The 20,197-nt window shown below is 43.8% G+C and overlaps 1 protein-coding gene across 3 annotated transcripts in view; it reads left to right on the forward strand.

Annotated features, from left to right (window-relative positions):
• Window positions 1-13,597: 13,597 nt before the first annotated feature.
• The window catches only part of Ddx6 (DEAD-box helicase 6), a 32,365-nt gene continuing 25,765 nt past the window's right edge, over window positions 13,598-20,197 (forward strand). The window contains exons 1-3 of one of the 3 annotated variants that reach the window (XM_040729726.1): window positions 13,598-13,691; window positions 16,372-16,844; window positions 19,411-19,474. In XM_040729726.1, the coding sequence (XP_040585660.1) occupies window positions 16,645-16,844; window positions 19,411-19,474 (264 nt within the window). In that variant the 5' untranslated portion in view covers window positions 13,598-13,691; window positions 16,372-16,644. Of the gene's footprint in view, window positions 13,692-13,778; window positions 13,907-16,371; window positions 16,845-19,410; window positions 19,475-20,197 lie in introns of those variants that run through there. The other 2 variants (XM_040729728.1, XM_040729727.1) reach the window with 2 other exon arrangements.

A 20,197-nucleotide genomic window follows, 5' to 3' on the forward strand; every position in this document is an offset into this window, starting at 1 on the left:
AAAGCGCCGGGCACTGAACCGAACCCTCTGCCCAAGAACCGGGGCCAGACCACTGGCTACAAATGCAAGAGGTGATTTATTGAGTACACAGGCGCCTGGGGATGCTACTGCAACTTGGGTGCAGAGCATACCGGGCTTGCAGGGAGCACAATATTTATAGAGTTTTAATGGTTACATAAGTAACAGGCATTTCATTGGCTCATCTTGTGGGCAGGGGTAGTTCCCACGGACTAAGTTTCCTGGTATTACTTCATGAAAGACCCCGGCATGCTTCAGCAATTATTATCTGGGTCCCATGACTACTATGGTGATCATAGACACAACTGGGGGCAAGGGTAGTTGCCAAGGACTAGGTGTCCTGGTATTACCTCATGAAAGACCCCGGCTGCTTCAGCAATTATTATCCGGGTCCCATGACTGCTCTGGTGACCACAGATCCTGTTTGACATCCTGCCAGCTGGGCGAGGCACCTGGTCTGGGTTTTTTCATTAGGCAACGGCCTGGCCTTGCTTTTCTTTTCCTAGGGGGTCCTGGGTAGGGGTCTTTCATTACCACACAGTATTATAAGTATTTGGTTACTACTTATCTTTGTGATTAAATAATTTGAGATAGGTTTTTCACTCTATAGCCCAGGCTAGCCTGGAACTCATTATGTAGCTCAGGCTTGCCCTGAACTCAAGATACTCCTGCCTCAGCCTCCCAAATGCTGGAGTTATAGGGATCCGTACTGCACTCAACTTTTTTTTCCTTTGAGACAGGGTTTCTCTGTGGTTTTGGAGGCTGTCCTGGAACTAGCTCTTGTAGACCAGGCTGGTCTTGAACTCACAGAGATCTTCCTGCTTCTCCTTCACCAGTGCTGGGATTAAAGACATGCACCACTGCTGCCTGTCCCCACACTCAACTTTGATTGATTTTTTAAATTAATAAATGTAGTCTTTGGTCTGGAAAGATGTCTCAGTGGTTAAGAACACTACCTGCTCTTCCAGAGGACCCAGGTTCAATTCCCAGCACCCATATGGCAGCTTGAAATGGTCTGTAATTCTTTCTAGGGGATCCAACACCCTCACACAGATATATATGCAGGCAAAACACTAATGCACATAAAGTAAATAAATCTAAAAATGAATAAATAAATGTATTCCTTAAGCAGCTTTTGGTGGGTCAGGCCCAGAGATGAACTTTCTATATAGACCATATCTCCTTTCATCATGGCAGTACTCCAAAACTAGATACTTGTTATGGTTTGGATCTAAAATTTCCCCTATAGACTTTATATATATTCCCCTTTATATTCAGTTTCCAGATCGTAGTGGTTTTGAAGGCCTTGGAGTCTACAGACGATGGTACCTGCATGATGGCATGGGTTCCTAAAGGTGGGCTTCTGAGGGCTCTGCCTGCATTCCCTGCTTCTGCCTGTACTTCCTATTTCCTGATTCATGTAGGAACATCACCCCCCACACTCTTATCTCTGTGAACCCTGCCAGCCTGTTCCTTCCATGATGGACTGAAATCTCTCTGAAACAATGAGCCTAACAGACCGCTTGTCTTAAATGGACTATGTCACTGTAACAATAAACAGCCCATTTGTTGAAGGTATAGGTAACTGTTTATTGTAGAAATTACTTACAAGAGAAACAGGGCAACCCGGATGAGTCAAGTCTTTTGCTACCGAACCGGAAGCCAAAAAGAGAGAGCACAACTCTGCTGCAGTCTTTTATTCCCACCTCCACACACGCCTAGCCACGCCCAAAATGTCTCAAACTCTATCCCATCTAAACCCAAGTCTGAACGCCTCCTTCCAATCCCAACTCTAAAATAACTGAAAACTAACACTAACAGGTGTAAACTATCCTACAATATCAATAGTAGGGAGAGGGGGCATGGAATTGTCATGATCCCCATGGTACGAACAGCGTCCCCATCCAGCAGGAAGCAGTTTGGAATGAGCTATGTCCAATTCCCATACTGTTTATAAGTCTTTGTTTTCATTTGAATGGGGTTGCTTATAATTGGTTAATGATCACAACCAATCTCTTTTTGAAGGTAAAAGGGGAATTATGGTATAGAAATAAATACTTTGTATTGGTATGGTTTTTCATTTATTGATACAAATTCAAGGTCAATTTTATGATATGTATATTTCTCCTCTTGATTAAGTATTGTGCTTATACTGATCTTTTAAAATATAAGGCATAATTAAATACAGACTATAGATAGTCACTTATAATAGTCAGAACTTATAGTTAGGTTAGTTAGGTTTTCTAGATATACAGAGATATATTTGAGATAGATGGAGTATTCAAACCTTTTCAAAGACCTTCAGAAAATGGCATTTAAAATGGTTTAGGGTTTTTCTTGACAATGAGAAACGACTGCTCCTGGCAGCACCAATTACGTCTGAGAGGAAGATGGGCATCGAAGAGACTCGTTATGGAGTTTGCTTTCAACATGGCAAGATTAGTCATTTGGGCAAGAAATGCTCTTGCCTGGACTTCTTGATTGTTGCTGTATAAACTGGACATGCAGGACCCATAGGAAAGTGACTGCTGAACTAAATCCTACAAGGTTCCTGCTTCATGGAAGAGTCTGCCAGACTTTCCACAGGACACAGAAAATGACTGACAGACTGGCATTCCAGATGGACAGCTTAAAATTTCCTGCTTTGGCCGGGCGTTGGTGGTGCATGCCTTTAATCTCAGCACCCGGGAGGCAGAGGCGGGCAGATCTCTGTGAGTTTGAGGCCAGCCTGGTCAACAGAGTGAGTTCCAGGACAGTCTCCAAAACAATACAGAGAAGCCCTGTCTCGAAAAACCAAAAAAAAAAAAAATTCCTGCTTTGCTGAGAAGTCTTCCAGACACACTGTGGCCTATGGGATAAAGATGGATGCCCCAACGTTACAGAGGAACTTCAGGTGACTGTCCAGGCAGTGAGATGTCTCTGTCAATTCTAGGGTTTATATATTATCCTTCTGTGGTCTTTGATGGAGTTGAAGATAGATAGTTATAATCATAGTTTTCCTTAGTTATGGTAAAAGATAAGCTACATATAAGACTTTAGACTCACACAGATAGGATAGATAATAAAATACTTTCTTTAAATCTTACTAAATGTTAATGGACAAAATATTGTAACTATGTTCTTCCTTGATAACTGTTCTGTTATATATAATTTGACCATATTAAAGTTAAATCCTTTCTTTTTATTTAGACAGAAAAGAGGAAATGATGGGGAAGTCCTGTGTATATGTCAATGAAGCACTGATGGCCAATAGGGAAGCAAGATAGGTGGGACCAGGAGTTGAGGAGGATTCTGGGAAAGAGAGACACAGGCAGACATCATGTAGCCACCATAGAAGTAAGAGGTCCGGACCCTTTCTCCGATAAGAGAAATACTTCGATTAATAATTATGGATTAAATACTTAAGTCAGAGACAGCCAGTAAGAAACAAGCAAACATCCAACAGCTGTATAATTTATATAGCATCCTGTGTGTTCATTTGGGACTGATGCGGCTCTGGAACCAGGCTGGCAGGAAGGCTGCACTCTACAGGGCTACAGAGAGCAAAAGTTACTAATGCAATCCTGTTGTTATGATAATTTTCCTGTGTGGAAATGGTCTTGGAAATATAAAGCAACTTGTCTCAAACCATCTAGCTATTACATGACAGATTGTGAACCCAAATACAAGTTTTTGTGGGCATGCCCCCTGTGCTTTAATTGGGTTGCCACATCCACTCTCCCACCCCACCCCCACACAGAGTAGCAACCCATAGCTGTGGCACGGCTCAGTGGAGGAGCCAAAGGACTGTGCTGTGCAGAACAAAACTGAGGAAAGGCCAAGGGTGGGTCATCTGCCCCTGGGTTAGCCAAGAGTGGGCCATCTGCCCCTGGGTTAGCCAAGAGTGGGCCATCTGCCCCTGGGTTAGCAATGGAAGTCACTAATGGACCAGTCAGCACCGTTCCCTCTGGGTATGTTTTGTGGCTGAAGTCTAGACCGAATCTGCTCGCTGTGGCAGTTAGGAAATAGGAGTAGGGAAGAAGCTTGGTATAGGTAGTGGGGGAGACAAGGTCTACTGAGGCTTCTCTCCAGTCTAGGAAGTCAAACTATTTACAAGTTAAAATGAAGAAATCAAGTCGGGCATGGTTAAATGGTGCAGTCTTTAATCCTAGTATATGGGAAGCAGAGGCAGGCAGATATCTGTAAGTTTGAGGCCAGCCTGTTCTATATAGAAAGTTCCAGGCCTGTCAAGGGTGCACAGTAAGACCCTGTCTTAAAACAAGCAAAAAAACAAAACAACAACAAAAAAACCACACAAGTAAATAAAAAAATAATGAATAAATCAGAAAAGCTACATAAGTTGCCATTTCAGACAGCTAGAGCCAGAATCCCTGTAAGTGTCTGGCTAGAACATTCTAGGCACTCCGGACAGAACATACTTAGTCTTTGCTCTTGTGAAGCTCATTCTCACAGGGGAGACAAATGACAAGCAAGTCAGCAAAGGAATAAATAAAGTAACTTGAGCTTTAGAAAACCCAAATCTCGTCTGTTTCTTGAAAGAATGAGATTTACTTGGAAACCTGAAGAATGAGGAGTGGAGAGAGATGCTCTGGGGAAGACAGAGGTCAAAGGTCCCAGGTGAGAGGGCAAAACTGTGAACCGCCCAAGCACCTCTGTGGGAGGGAGACAGGGGTCATGAGGAAGCCTCGGTGTGACCACTACAGCAGTGAACAGGCCAATGGGGACAGCTAGGTGAGAAGGGCTGGGTAGATTCAGGGCATTATATTTTTGTTTGTTTGTGTAACAGCCCTGGATGTCCTGGAACTCACTCTGTAGACCAGGCTGGCCTCGGACTCACAGAGATCCACCTGCCTCTGTCTCCCCAAGTGCTAGGATTAAAGGCCATCACACCAGGCTAATTTTTAATTTTTATATGTACAGGTGTTTTGCCTGCATGTATGTCCTCTATAAGAGCGGACAGTGCTCTTAACCACTGAAACATCTCTCCGGTCCACCAGAAAATATTTTAGAGATGAAACCCAACAAACATAGTGCTCCAGGAGACTAAAGGGAAAGAATCAGTAGTTGATTCAAAAGCCCCTTAAAGTAAACATGTACAGAATATCCAGCAAATGCCAGGGCTTGTGCATGTTTTTTGGATACAAAAAAGTGTAATATAGAGATTTACCCTGGATACTGGCTGATCTGCACAGCAGGAGAAGTGTGTTCACCGGAGCCACAAAGGCGAGAGTGATTAACTTCTGCTGGTGTCCCTGAATGGAAGAGATATCAAGGAGAGAGGTAAGATTACATTCTATAGGAGATGGGTCTAAATGTGAAGGAAGGAAGCTGAGAAACAGAATTCTGACACCTCGATTTTTCCCTTTGGGTTTGGGGCACCATCTGCTTGGAGGAGGTCACAAACCACAAGGCTTAAAGGAACGGTGTGTCTTTTTTTTTCATAAGAAAAATGTTTCTTACTATATTATTCCTTATACATATTTACAGAGAGATTATTTAATGCATTCTAGGGCATATACTCAGTAATAGTGGAACCAGAATCCAAATGTAGATTTGGTTTAGTTTTTTTTAATGTTTTTTAAAATTATATTATGCATCAAAAGAAATAAGACTATTTTGAAATCCTATTATGCCTCTAACAAAGTAACTTTTCCTTGATTAAGGAAGATACAAATGTGAATGGTAGAAACTTTTGACCCTGGATTTTCAGCTTAGTCTCCATAAAGCATAGGAAGACACTGTAAAAAGTTGTTATAGATGTCATCTTACTCCCTGAAAGTCTGTGTTTTCATATGGGTGTATGAATTCATGGCCTTTTGGGTTATCAGTGTTCTCAACTCCATGGCCTCTGATTTACACTGTTTTCTTAATTCTTCTTTGCTATGTACTATAACTTAGGGAGCAGCATCAAGGAATGGTGTGTCTTCTTGGCTGTGTTCCAAACTACTGGTGTGGCTGAATTTGTACCTTAAACATCTGGCTTGAAGACCTGATCCTGGCTATAGGGTATTTTATGCCCATGTGAAGACATTCATAGCTCCCAAAGTCTTTATCTTCCCAAGATATTTAATATTTTTCTACTATTCCTTCAGTAGCATTTGATTTCCTTTTGCCTGTATTTATTTGTGTTGTATGTATGCCATGGGATGCATGTGAGGTCAGACAATTTTCAAGAGTCAATTTTCTCCTTTAATCATGTGGATCCTAGGATCAAACTCAGGACATCGGGTCAACAGGCTTGGTAGCAAAATGTCTTAACTTCTGAGCCATCTCGCTGGTGCCATTCAATAACATTTACCAACATTATTGTTTGCTTGGCAGAGAATACATAATTGAATGAGGGCTAGAGAGATGGCTCAATGGTTAAGAACAAGTAGGAGCCCTGAGCTCACAACCTCCTGTAACAGAGGAATTTGACACCTCTAGTCTCCCTGGGCAGATACGTGAGCCAGCAAACACACATGCACACACACACACACTGGTGTGAGCACACACAGAATTAAAAATAAATCTTTTTAAAAATGATTGATCAGTGAATGATAAACATGAATGGTTGAATGAATAAGTAAATAATTATAGCTTGTTGCCATTAGAAAAAAAATTCAATTAAAAAAATTGAACTTCCTTGCAAAAGCTAGCTTCACCTTTAGCATCAGAACAGCTCTGAAGGCATCTAGATGGCCCACAACCAAAATGGCCATTGTTTATTGCTGCACGCAATGAGTCAGGCCCTGTGCTGGGCATGCTTTTCTCATTTACTCTTCTTACACTCCACCCCCAGAAGCATATGTATCAGCTTCATTTCACAGATGAGCGGACAAGCTTTGGGAGGGCTTATTACTCCATAATGAGTCTTCCCCTGCTTCCAAAAGACACTGTTCTGACATCAACTGCTTTTTCATTTGCACCTGTGCTCTAGCTACTGCCAAAGGGAGCCCTGCAGACATCCGAGGCTCCTGCTTTGGGGGCTGGAACACCAAAGTAAGTGTCTTCAAGCAGAGAAAGGACTGTGGCAGCTAACCAGAGTCCACCTTCATCATTTCACTCCTTCCTGCAAAGTAACCAGTCAGCAACTGCAGAAAAGTTCTCCATAAACCTATCTACAAATAAGAACCTGTGTGAGGTATGGCAGCACCTGCCTGTGTGATCCAGCACCGGCAAGGCTAAGGAAGGAGATTGTGTGTTTAAACACAGCCTGGGCTACAGAATGAGAGCCTGTCTCAGAACAAAACAAAACAAAACAAAAAAAAAGGGTTGGTCTGCTAAGAAAATGGAGAATGGTCAGACATCATGTATAGATTTAAAACAAACTTTGAATCTACAATAGCACAGGGAACCCAGAAAAAGCAAATAAGCTAGTGCAGAGCTAGGTATGAGCTTGGGAGAAGACATGCCATTTGGAGCCATCTGAGAGAAGGGAGAGCATCATTTGTTAAACTTTAAGAAAATAACAATCCCGGTATGGTGACTCATGCATATAATTCCAGCACTTAGAAGGAAAAGGCAGGCAGATCTCTGTGAGTTCAAGGCCAGCCTGGTCTACACAGTGAGTTCCAGAACAGCTAGCACTTTGTTCCCAAAGATTAAATAAATAAATAAGATAAAAAACATTTATTATGTATTAGACATCATGAAAGACTCTTCAAGTGCATCATTTTGGTCTATTAGTCAATTAATTCATCAAATATTTCCCGAGCTTCTATTATATATATTCTGGGCATCTGCAGAGTAAGCTCCAGGCCAGTTTGGACTACAGAAGACTCTGGTTCAAACAAAGGAAAGAATGGAGAAATTTTTGAGCATGAATCCAAATTGAGGGGAAGATCAGACAAAGGGAGATTCTAAGAATTGGAAGGGATGACAGAATAATTTATGAAAAGAAGAAGAGGAGGAGGAGGAGAGGAGGAGGAGGAGAAGGAGGAGGAGGAGAAGAAGAAGCTGGGCATGGTAATGCATGCCTTTTGATCTCAGGGCCCAGGAATGCAGAAGCAGGTTAATCTTTGTGAGTTCTAGGACAACCATAGATACGCATTGAGACACTGTCTCTAAATAAGTAAACATAACAAGAGATAGATTGGGGCCAGCAGAGAGGTTCCTCAGGTAAAGGTGCTTTGCTGTCAGTAGATGCAAGCTTAGCAACTGGAATTTAACTCTGGAACCCAAGTGAAGGTAAAAAGACAGGACCCAGGTAGGCGGTGGTGACACACACCTTTAATCCCAGCACTCATGAGGCAGAGACAGGCGGATCTCTGTGAGTTTGAGGTCAGCCTGGTCCACAGAGTAAGTTCCAGGACAGCCTCCAAAGCCACAGAGAAACCCTGTCTCAAAAAAAAAAAGGATTGAGTGTACAGAGTTGTCTGCCCTGCGCATGTGCACTGTGAACATCTGCATGCCACATACACACAAAGCAGTATCATTTTTTTTACTTATTTACTTGAGGCAGGGTCTGTCTATGTAGCTCTATTTTTCCTGAAACTTGCTCTGTAGACCAGGCTGGCAAAGAACATCTCAGACATCCTTCTGCCTCTGTCTCCCAAGAGCTGGGAATAATGGTGTGTGTAACCATAACCTGCAGCAGGCCTCACTTTTTGTTTTTGTTTTAGATTTTTTTTTTGAGACAGGGCTTCTCTGTATTATTTTGGAGGCTGTCCTGGAACTTGCTCTGTAGACCAGGCTGGCCTCGAACTCACAGAGATCCACCTGTCTCTGCCTCATGAGTGCTGGGATCAAAGGCGTGTGCCACCAACACCCCCTGGCCAGGCCTCACTTTTAAGCTTACAGTCCCACTTTCAGTGGCTGAGCACTCTACATGACTGTGAAGGCTCTCTGCTACCCACTCAAAGAAGAGTATTTGGAAACAGCATGTTGTCACAGACTCAGGTACAGCTGGGACCTGGTACCCATCCCAGCAGCTCAAAAGGGTCACAACATTATTTGTCAGAAACTGCCCCATAACTAACTTGGAAAGTCCCCAGCAGGACCAAAGGCACCTGCCATGAGAACCCTGTCAATTTTTTCTTGATCTGAATGGACCAAACTAAGTCTATGCCTAAGAAACTAGTTTCCAGATTTCGCTGTCTTTTCAGCCACACATTATTTTCAAATTAATAAGTAAAAACTAGTGGTGCATAGTAATCTTATGAAAACGAAAGAGCAAAATGAATAGTAAGACCTCTGGGCAATCATCAGACTATATCTTGTGTGCCCTGATGAGGCCCAAAGACACCTGGCGTGCTGAGCTGGCTAGCTGGTGGTATTGAGGGAACGTGACCTGTCACAGAGAGTAAAACTCTGCAAACTACATCTGACTGTTTGGAGAAATGTATGTAACCCATTCCCCTCCTTGTTTGTTCTATTGCTAAAGTACTTTTCTATTTGTTTACCTTGGAGGTAGATTTCTGGCTCATTTTCCTGAAAAAATACACATTTTATAAATTTAAAGATACAATGTGCATTATCAAAGAACTCAGTTTTAGTTTTACTTTTTTTAAGTGTATGGTTGTTTTACCTGCATGTATGTGCAAGGTGTATGTGTGTGCCTCTTCCAGAAAAGGGTGTCAGATCTCCCAGAACTGGAGTCAGTTGAGCTGCCATGTGGGTGTTGGAGATTGAACCAGGTCCTCTGCAAGAGTAACAATTGCTTCTAACCTCTGATCCATCTCTCAGGACCCCCATTTGCATTTTCTAAAATCACATTTAATTTTGTATGTGAGTGGACATTCGAGGTTGAGGACAATGTACAGGATTAAGTTCTGTTCCCAGCTGGGAGGTGGTGGTTAATGTCTTTAATTCCAGCACTCGGGAGGCAGAGGCAGGTGGATCTCTGTGAGTTCGAGACTAGCCTGATCTACAAGATCTAGTGCCAGGACAGCCTCCAAAGCCACAGAGAAACCTTGTCTCTTGAAAAACAAAACAAAATAAAAAAGTTCTGTTCCCGAGGGTCAAACTGAGGTTGTCAGGTTTAGAGACAAACATCTTTACCACTGGGTCATCTGGTCACAACCTTTTACTTTTTTTTTTTTTTTTAAAGACAGGGTCCAACCAGTTGGCCTGGAACTCAATATGTAGACAGGCTGACCTCAAACTCCCAGAGATCTGCCTGTCTCTTCCTCCCAAGTGATAAGGTGTGAACACAAGTCTGATAAAAAAAAAGCTTTTTTAAAGATAGTAATGGGTTATCACTCACTTTAAAAATAAGAACCTAGGCTGGAAGTTTAGCTCAGTGCTAATCTGAACACGGGAGAAAAATGCATTGTGATTGATCATTGGACATCTCAATCATTAAAATTGAACCCACACTAAAAAGGTCCAAATGGCAGCTGAGTGTGGTTTTTTACACCTTTAATTCCAGCACTCCAGAGGCAGAGGCAGGTGGATCTCTGAGTTCATGGCTAGTTTGGTCTACAGAGTCCCAGGACAGCCAAAGCTACACAGAGAAACCCTATCTCAAGAAACCCCAGAAAACAAAAACAAACAAAAAACACTGGGTTTTGGTGGCACAGGCCTTTAATCCAGCACTTGGGAAGCAGAGGCAGGAGGATCTCTGAGTTCGAGGCCAGCCTGGTCTACAGAGCAAGTTCCAGGACAGGCTCCAAAACAATACAGAGAACCCCTGTGTTGCAAAAACAAACAAACAAACAACACCTCTGATAGTTTGCATGTTATTGGCCCCAATAATCTCTTAGGGAATGGTACTATTAGGAGGCATGGCTTTGTTGGAGTAGCTGTGGTCTTTCTTACTGGAGGAAGTATGTCACTGTGGAGGCTGGCTTTGAGGTCTCATATATGCTCAAGATACCACCGAGTATTTCAAACCCCTTCCTTTTTGCCTGCAAGATGCCATGTCCCACCATGATGAAAGAATGAATCTCTGAAGTATAAGTGAGCCACCCCAATTAAATGTTGTACTTTAAAAGAATTGCTGTGGTCATGGTGTCTCTTCACAGCAGTAGAAACTCTAATACAAGGTCCAAATGGTGCTAACTTAAGTGTAAACCACCTATTTTTTCCACTAGAAAAGGGATGCCAGAAACAACTGAGTAGAAAGGGTATTTGACCATCTTAAAAATAGGCAGACTGTTAAGAGAGCAAGCAGTAGGGGTCCTACTGAGAAGGGACAGCTATTTCACATAGCTTATTTCGTTTTGCTTATCTCCTTCCTGTAGTTTTTGTCATTACTTGAACCCAGTTCCCTTAGAAAATTAATTGGTGGCGCACACCTTTAGTCCCAGCACTTGGGAGGCAGAGGCAGGTGGATCTCTGTGAGTTCGAGGCCAGCCTGGTCTACAGAGCGAGTTCCAGGACAGCCTCCAAAACAATACAGAGAAACCTTGTCTCGAAAAACCAAAAGAAAAAAGAAAAGAAAAGAAAATTAATTTGTGAAGGTTAATACCCCCTCTCTGCAGTTTTTTTGTTGTTGTTGTTTTGTTTTGTGGCCTGGTCCCATACCTTGAATGGGTATGGGACTATAAGAAGGGACCCTACTAGAGGCCTACTTCCAAGTTCCTATCACTTAAGAATGGAACAAACGGGCTGGAGAGATGGCTAAGTAGTTAAGAGCACCACAACTGGCTACACTTGCTGAGGATCCTGGTTTGGTTCCAGCGTGCACCCACATGGTGGTTCAGAATCATTTGTAACTCCAGCCCCAGACATCCAAGACTCCTTTCTGGCCTCCACAGCCCCACACATGCATAGACGCACAGACTTACATGTAGACAAACCACGCATACACATCAAATAAAATACATTTTATATTTTTGGTTGTGAGCCTAGCCTTAAATGACTGAGCCTTCCCTCCAGCGCTAAAATACATTTGAAAAGAAATAAATAAAAACAACTTTAGGCCAGACAGCAGTGACACAAGTCTTTAAACCTCGGCACTCTGTGAGGCAGAAGCAGGCAGATCTCTGAGTCTGAGCCAGCCTGGTCTACAGTGCCAATCCCAGGAAAGCCAGGGCTACACGGAGAAACCGTATCTCCAAAAACCAAAACCCACAACAAAAAGGGACACACAAGGCCTCATACCTCTAAGAGATCATTTAGCTTCTCTTCAAGGTGACCCTATCCCCTTGCATGAAGCTACTTTAAAATCCGGATGAGAGATGACATGCTTTAGACTCAGGATTGCAAAAATAGTAATAATAATAATAATGTACTTAGTGTAGTGGCATACACTTGTAAATCCCAGCCATGAGTTCCAGGCTAGCCAGAGCTAGGATGCAAGAATCTGTCTCAAGACAACACAGGCAGTCTTTGCTTTATGGAGTTAAATCAGAATCGCCAAATGACAATAGGTTGTTATTTGATCGGGGCTTGCTATGGCAATGGGATCAGCAAGCATCCACGGGCTTTGGTAAAGAGTTGAGACCTCAAAGGAAGAAAAAAAAAAGTTAAGCGCTACAGTAAAAGAAAAAATTGGATTGGGAGGAAAGAAAGGCTTCCGGCTTATTCTGATTGGATGTTGTTGGCAAGAAAGCAGGAGGAGGGCTAGAAGCAGGGACTCATTGGTTTAGAGAACATATTTGGCTTTTTCTGATTGGTCTCAAGTTGGAAGCCGCGGCAAAAAATAAAATAAATAAAATAAAATAAGATAAAAATAAAAATGGGAGCTGCCATTCAGTGGCCAAGCATTGACTGACTGTCCAGGGCCTGTTAAGGTCTGTGTTCCGGGATGAGGTCCTATTGTCACATGGCTGTCAGTTATTTCCAGCCTCTCAGCCGCGTGAGACTCAAGATTTTCACTCTCCCTTTAGCCTAGCTCGATTTTATCTCCAAAAGTTTATTTTACTTGGAACAAGACGGCTTTTTTTGTTGTTGTTGCTTAGGGTAAGACATTAGGACCTGGAAATCATAGAAACAAATGCACACGTATCTCTGCAGTGAGGGTCAGACAGGAGACTCTACTGCTTTCCCGTTTCCGTAAGAGTCTCGCTCGTCGAGGCAAGCAATCTTGCCCTTCTTTCTAGAAGAGTGTCACTGCGGGCAGGAACAACGGGTCACCTCGTCTGCACTCTGGGCTCCGTAGCCCACGACCGAGGGCGCGCTCCCGGCTCTCGCTTTCCCCAGGAGCGGGCTCGGTACCCCTTCCCGCAGCCTCCCCAACTGCGCGGGTCCCGCCGGCAGCCCCGCTTCCGCGCGACCCCGGGCGGAGGTGCGCCGTGGGCTCGCCGCAGCCTCACGGCCATCCCAGGTCAGCTCCGCGGCCCCGAGCCCGCGCAGGCCGCCTGCCCACCGAGCGCGTCCTTGGTGAGGAGTCAGCAGACCTCCCCTCCGGTCCCGACCCGCGAGCCAGCTTTGGAGGGACGAAGGCAAGGGCGAGTGTCCCCGGCCACCAGTCACTCCCCAGCCGTGTCTCCTCCGCTCTGCAGGCAAGCCCTCCCGAAAGCAGCCCCAAGTCTCCCTGAGCTCGGCGCGGTCCGAGAAAGGTCTCTCCCGACCCTCGCCCGCCGCGCCCAGGAAGCCGTGACGCCGCGGCGGCGGCGGCTGCAGCAGTGGCCGAGCTCTCGCCATCTTGTGTGGAGGAGGAGCCGCGGCCGCCGCCATGCGGAGAGGCTGAGAGGGAGGGAGGGAGGAGGCGGCGGCGGCGGCGAACGAGGGAGGGGGCAGAGCAGCAGAGTCAGCTCAGCCCGGCGGCGACTTCGGGGGCGCCGACACCCCGGGCCGCGGCCGAGGTAGCGCGGGACGGCGGCGGCGCGGGCGGCGGGCGGCGCGGCGGGGGCGGGGCGGCGGGCGTAGCGGCGAGGGGCCGGGTGGGGGCGGGCGGAGGTTTCCGAGGAGGAAGGAGCCGCCGCCATTTTGGGAGCTTCGAGTCAACAATAAAGGACCGAGGGTGCGGAGCCGGAGTGGCCTCGGTGGTAGGACTCGGGCCCGAGCCGCGGGGCGTGGGGTGAGGCGGCGTGGTCGGGGTCGGCAGGGCCATGAAGGTCGCGGGGAGCCTCCTCGGGCGGGCGTCGGGACGCGCTTGGGGCGGAGGCCCAGGCCCGGCCGGGGGAGGACGGGCGGCCGACCGCTGAGTGGAGCGGGGGAGGCGGAGAGGAGTGGAACCGAGGACTGTGGTGCGCGGCGGGGTCTGGAGGAGGAGCAGCGGAGTGTTCGGGGCTGGCCGTGTGGTAGACGGGCGAGGGGACCGAGCGGCGGCCGGGCTGTCGGGAGTACGAGGCAGCCCTGTGGGGGGCGGCAGGGCTGTGCTGGCCGGAGACTGGGCTAGGACAGGACCCGCAGCGGCTGGCTTGCAAGTAGGCCTTGCAGGTCGGGGACGACACGGGCTTTAGGGAGACTCCGGCTTAGCGGAGGGGAGAGGCTTTCCAGTTTGGGGGTTCTCTTCCGGGCTTTCTGAGGGGAGTCCCTATTGTTTCCTACTCGCGGAGCTGGTTCCGGCTCTTGTGGCGCAGATAGGATTGCAGAGCACCAAAGCCTTTCGCGTTTTTGATCTGAGGGAGCTGGATTTGAAGAGAGTGAGGTTGGGGGAGGGGGCGAGGAATTATTGCCCTACGGTTACCGGACTCCAGTCCTTGGCTTCACTCTTCCCTTTTCCACAGCCCCCCTTTCCTTCAGAATAACCCCACTCTAACTTCCTGCTGAGGCTTAGAGAAATTGCGCTGCATTTGCAAACAAAAGCCCTTGTTGGAGCTGATGATACTGTCTTGGGTGTGAAACTGTCAATTGCTAACCATGGTCAGGGAAGTGCTGTAATTAACTCCGCCAGGGGCTCCTCCCAACTAAGTCTAAGTACCTCCATGGTTGTGTGCGTGTGTGTTCGTGTGTGTGCGCGCGCATGTTTAATGTAGCAATATAAAACTTCCAAATCGAAACTGGGAAGGGGTAGGAAGAATATTTTTTCCACTGAGAGGTAAAGCTGCAGTGCGGGAGTCGGCTATCCTAGTCTCACTTTGGATTTAAGGTAGTATAGGAGGTCTTACTATGCATGATTGACAGTAGCCTTGGTGTCATTTAGTATTCAGAGATTGCCCCCTTCATCCTCTTAGTGCTTTGCAAATAAGTAAGCCTTTCTGTTGGACGTACCTGATACTGTTAATCATAATATGAACCTGTCAATACAGAAAATCGCTGTTAACAGAATAAGCAACTTCATTTGATAAGCAGCATTTGTGAGCAAGTTGACATATAAAGTTCTTTAATCATTTCGTTTTAGCAAACGGTGTTTGCTAACAAAACTTGAAATATCTTTTGACTTTTAAAATTTTGGATTTCGGATACATTGGACTATGGCAGAAATAACTAGCCCCGATTAAGTTAATGCTTTGGGGGAGAGTGGAATGTAAGGGGATTGCAAGATAAAACCAAAAGAGTTGGGCTTGTGTTCTGGTCTTTGGCAATTCCTTATTTACTAAATTTTGAGAATTCCATTTGGGGAGCAATTTAAAATAGATGAGATTGACCAACTCCTTGAAATAACTGTTACTTAGACTTGGTACTCTGGGTGATTTGGGAGAAATTTATTAAAGCCACAATTTTGTTTAACCCACTGTTTTTTTTTTTTCTCCCCCCCTTAGCTACAGGAAATTTCCTTTTTTCCTTTTTTGAACCGTCTTTTTTTGTTGCTGTTGTTTGGTTTGGTTTTTCAAGACAGGGCTTCTCTGTGTGTGGCTTTGGAACCTGTCCTGATACTCACTCTGTAAGACCAGGCTGGCCTCTAACTCAGAAATCCACCTGCCTCTGCCTCCCGAGTGTTGGAAATAAAGGGCCCGTACCACCGCTGCCTGGCAAACAGTGTTATTTAAAATTAGGATATACTTTCTGAAAAATGTTATTGAAAGGCAACATTAACAGTTTTTAGTATTGAGGTGTTTTTGCTTTGTTTTGTTGGTAGTTACAGGGGGTCTTAGAGCTTTTCAAGGACAGGATTTTTGGCATGTAGACTGTTCCATACAGGTCTTTTGATGCCTTCTTTTATTTTGATAAGGACAAAAACTCAATTAAAAAAAAGACAATTAACTTCTGTAGCTGAAACTGATAAAACCTTTTTTTTGTATTGTTTGAAACAGTTTTCTTATTAAAGAGCTCTGCATTACTGTTAGAAAAAGTGTGTGAGGCTGGACTCCTTGTAGATTGAGTTTTTTTATTATTTAAATTAGAAACAAGCTAGCATCACAAATCAATCCCTGCTCCCTCTCCCTCCCCTCCTCCCCCGCCCCCATCCCCCTAACCCCTGTAGATTGAGTTTTAAGGCAGTTTCTAGATCTGTCCTTTCTGTCTCAAGTAGTGATTTGGCCTGAATGTGGCTGTCAGTGGCTCTTTAAAAGACGGGCATTCCAAAGGAGTTTTTAAAAGGGAACAACTTTTCACCCTGACTTTGCTGTTTGCTAATTTAATTTTTTTTCTTTGTTTCAGATTGAAGTGAGTGAATTCAGATATAACTCAAGCTTGTTAGAAGGCTTTAAAAAAATAAAACGTTGATTTGGTGCATGAGAGCAAGTTAACTACTGCTGCTTACCGTTCAGAGACTTACAGGTGCTTGCCTGAATTGCAATAAAGGACTCATATATTGAGCAAGACTTATTTATCTCTTCATTTTGGAGAGCCTCATAAACTGTTACTACAGTTTCTCTACTGACTTTGAAAAGTTTTGAAGTTTGAAAGAGACACCTTTGCAGTTAACAAAGCATGAGCACGGCCAGAACAGAGAACCCTGTTATAATGGGTCTGTCCAGTCAGAATGGTCAGCTGAGGGGCCCTGTGAAGCCCAGTGGTGGCCCTGGAGGAGGGGGCCCACAGACACAGCAACAGATGAACCAGTTGAAAAACACCAACACGATCAATAATGGCACTCAACAGCAAGCACAGAGCATGACTGCCACTATTAAGTAAGTGTTAGAAGAAAACTTGGAGACCCACAGTTTCTGTTTACTTCTGTTGTTGACCATTTGATTGCAGATGGAGGGCAGATGACTTTTGTTATAATCAGTAGGTATTTGTAATAGAATAGTAAATGTATTTCTGCTGTAATTAACTCAGCAAGTGATGAGTATAGGCATTTATAAATTACTGTGTTTAGAAATAAGTGTGCTGTTTGTATAACGTGAATAAAATGGTCCCATTCTGTTTCTTTTTGAGACAGGCTTACTTTGTAGCCCACTCTGGTGATCTTCCTGTTTCAGTCTCCCAAGTACTAGGGGTCACAGGTGTGAGCCACCGCACCCGACTTTTTTGTTGTTTTTGCTTCTATTGTCACCACTGCAACTTGCCTAGTTTATAAAACAGTCGAAGTCTATTTGAAAGTTTGAAAAATAAAATTTATTTAAAATAACAAAATTTTATGTGCTTGGGCATTCTGTATACTACATGCATACCTCATGTCCATGAAGGCCAGAAGAATGGGTTGAATCCACTAAAATTGGCGTTGCAGGTGGTGATGAGCCTCCTGGTGGGTGCTGGGAATTGAACCTAGGCTTAACCAGCCCCCTGAAAAAGCAAATTTAAAGATTCATACTTTTTATTTTTTAAAGACAGAGGCTCACCAGGTCATGGTGGCACACACCTTTAATCCTAGCACTCGGAGGCAGAGGCAAGTAGATCTCTGAGTTCGAGGCCAGCCTGGTCTACGAGCAAGTTCCAGGACAGCCAAGGCTACACAGAGAAACCCTAGAAAGGAAGGACCTGTCTAAAGGTTGATTTATAAAGAATTAGCATTTAAAACTTCACCTTAATGGAAGTTGGGCTTCTGTTAAAAATATAGAAGTAGTCTTCCCTGGCTACTAGAATGTATAGATTATTGGTATGTGATTCACTTTTGATCTCTAAAAATACCCACTGTTTTGTTTTTTTTGGTTTTTTTTTGTTTGTTTGTTTTTTGATACAGGTCCACATTATGTAACCCTTTAGCTTGGAACTCTGTATGTAGACCAGGCTGTTTTCAGACTCGGGTCTGCCTGCCTGTGCCTCGCAATTGCTGGGATTAGCACAGTGGGATTGGTTTTAACTAGTACAGAAATCAGAGTATTTTACAAATTGTAGTTTATTTTAACACATAGGCAAGCAAAATTTAGACTCCTTTTGTTTCCTAAGGGCAGATATGTACCTTATTATGAAAGTATTATTTACTTACAATTTTTTATTTGAGATAACAGTTTTTCTTCTGGGATTTTCTATGTCTTTGAAGTGTTCTGGATTTTGTCAGCTGTTTCAGAACTATTCAGTACTTATCTCTATCACCTATTTTCTCACTTTGATTTCTCACTTTTAAGATATTTGTAATTTGTGGGCCAGTTTTTGCATTATATCTTATATGTATTATGTATTACTGAATTTGACTGTGTGGCAAGCTATTATACTAGGTTGTTACCTTGTGTTTTTGCTTAGAAAGTTCAGTGGTTAAAAAAGAAATTCAGTGGTGTCTGCAGAAGCAGAAGATCATGGGTTCAAGAGCAGCCTGGTCTATATAGCAAGATTTCATTTAAATTAAAAAAAAAAAGTCCCTGAGTTAGACTGTTGGCTCTTTATGCAGGCTCCGGGCTCTAGCTTTAGATAAATCAAGCTTGGGGTGAAAGGACTGAGGTGTCCATGAACAGCTGATACTAAGTTCTCATTTTGTTAGTACTGACTACATATCTTACTATTTGCTTTTTTTTTTGAGACAGCACTTCATGTAGCCCAGACTGACCTTCAAGTAGCAATGTAACGAGGGGTAACCTTGAATTCCTAAACCTACTACTTTACCTGGCGAATGTCATCATGCCATCATCATATAAGTTATTGATTTAGACATCCAGTTTACATGTGGGAGAATAGAGGGTTGGGGGAAGTAATTGGTGCAGCATCATGGAAGGAATAAGGAATAGAATCAAGACTTAACCCCTGTTAGAAATGTCAGGACTTTTGTGTGCTTTGTGTGGTAATTTGAGTCGAGGTCTTTCTGTTGTTCAGACTAGCCTGCAATTTACAGGCTCAGGTGGTCTTTCTGCCTCATTCTCCTGGGTAACTGGGTCTACATACACTCTTGGTTTTAAAAAAATCAGATAGTTACCAGAAGTACAGGCTTGGATGACTATAGGATACTGTGCTGATTTAGAAGGTACTTACTGTTTAAAAGCATCACCTGTTGATTTTAAGTTCTAGTTACTAAGTAGCCCACTGGTAACTCCTTGGCTTTTTCCAAGGACCTGGGTTCAATTTCTTAGCATTAAAAAAGAAAAAGTAAAAAGTTGCAGTTACTGTTACCATACAAGAACTTGAAACATTATTGCCAAAGTGTCTGTCTGAACTGTTGTGGATTTGGCAGTTTTTCAAGAAAATTAGAAACTGAGCCTTTAAGTGCAGGGGTGTTAAACTTACTGTGCTTTTAGAGGGGTAGTACTATTTGAGAGGTTTTATTTGCATTATTAAGAGGGAAGCTATAAATTGTGATAACTATGTTTACTGTTTTCTCTCTAGACCTGGTGATGACTGGAAAAAGACTTTAAAACTCCCTCCAAAGGATCTAAGAATCAAAACTTCGGTAAGTTGGGTTGTTGAATTCAAAAATGGAAGAAAGGGACAATTATAAGTAAAGTGATTGAATGAAATGATACCATGTGTTTAGTCCTTTTGTTTTTTGTTCTATTTTGAGAATAATGTCCTATATAGTCCGGGCTTACTACAAACTTTCAGTTCTTCTTCCTTAGTCTTGTTAGTGCTGGGAGTATAGTTAGGCATGTCCCATCAGGCTAGCAAATAGATTTTATTTTTGAGCATCTTTAGTTTTTTTCAGATAGGGTTTCATTCACTATGTAGTAGAGGCAACATAACGTATGTATGTATATATATTCTTAAAGCAATTTGAAATGATTGAAACTATGTGGTTAATGGGTATTAGATTGCTTAACAAATTCCAGTCTTTGGAATTATGTAATAATCAAGTGAGTTTTTGTGCGTGTGTGTTTTGGTTTTTTTTTTTGTTTTGTTTTTTGTTTTTTTTTTGAAACAGAGTTTTTTGTATTGTTTTGGAGGCTGTCCTGGAACTTGCTCTGTAGACCAGGCTGGCCTCGAACTCACAGAGATCCGCCTGCCTCTGCCTCCCCGGGTGCTGGGATTAAAGTTGTGTGCCACCAACACCTGGTTTACAATGAGGTGTTTTATATATATTAAGAAGTATGCCTGCTTGTGTGTGCTCATGCATGTGTGTTTGCATGCATATGTATGTGCATGCATATCTTGTTTGTTTGGTTGGTTGGATTTTTGT

Source organism: Mesocricetus auratus, unplaced genomic scaffold (assembly GCF_017639785.1).
Source record: "Mesocricetus auratus isolate SY011 unplaced genomic scaffold, BCM_Maur_2.0 Super-Scaffold_100022, whole genome shotgun sequence".
Lineage (NCBI taxonomy): Eukaryota > Metazoa > Chordata > Mammalia > Rodentia > Cricetidae > Mesocricetus > Mesocricetus auratus.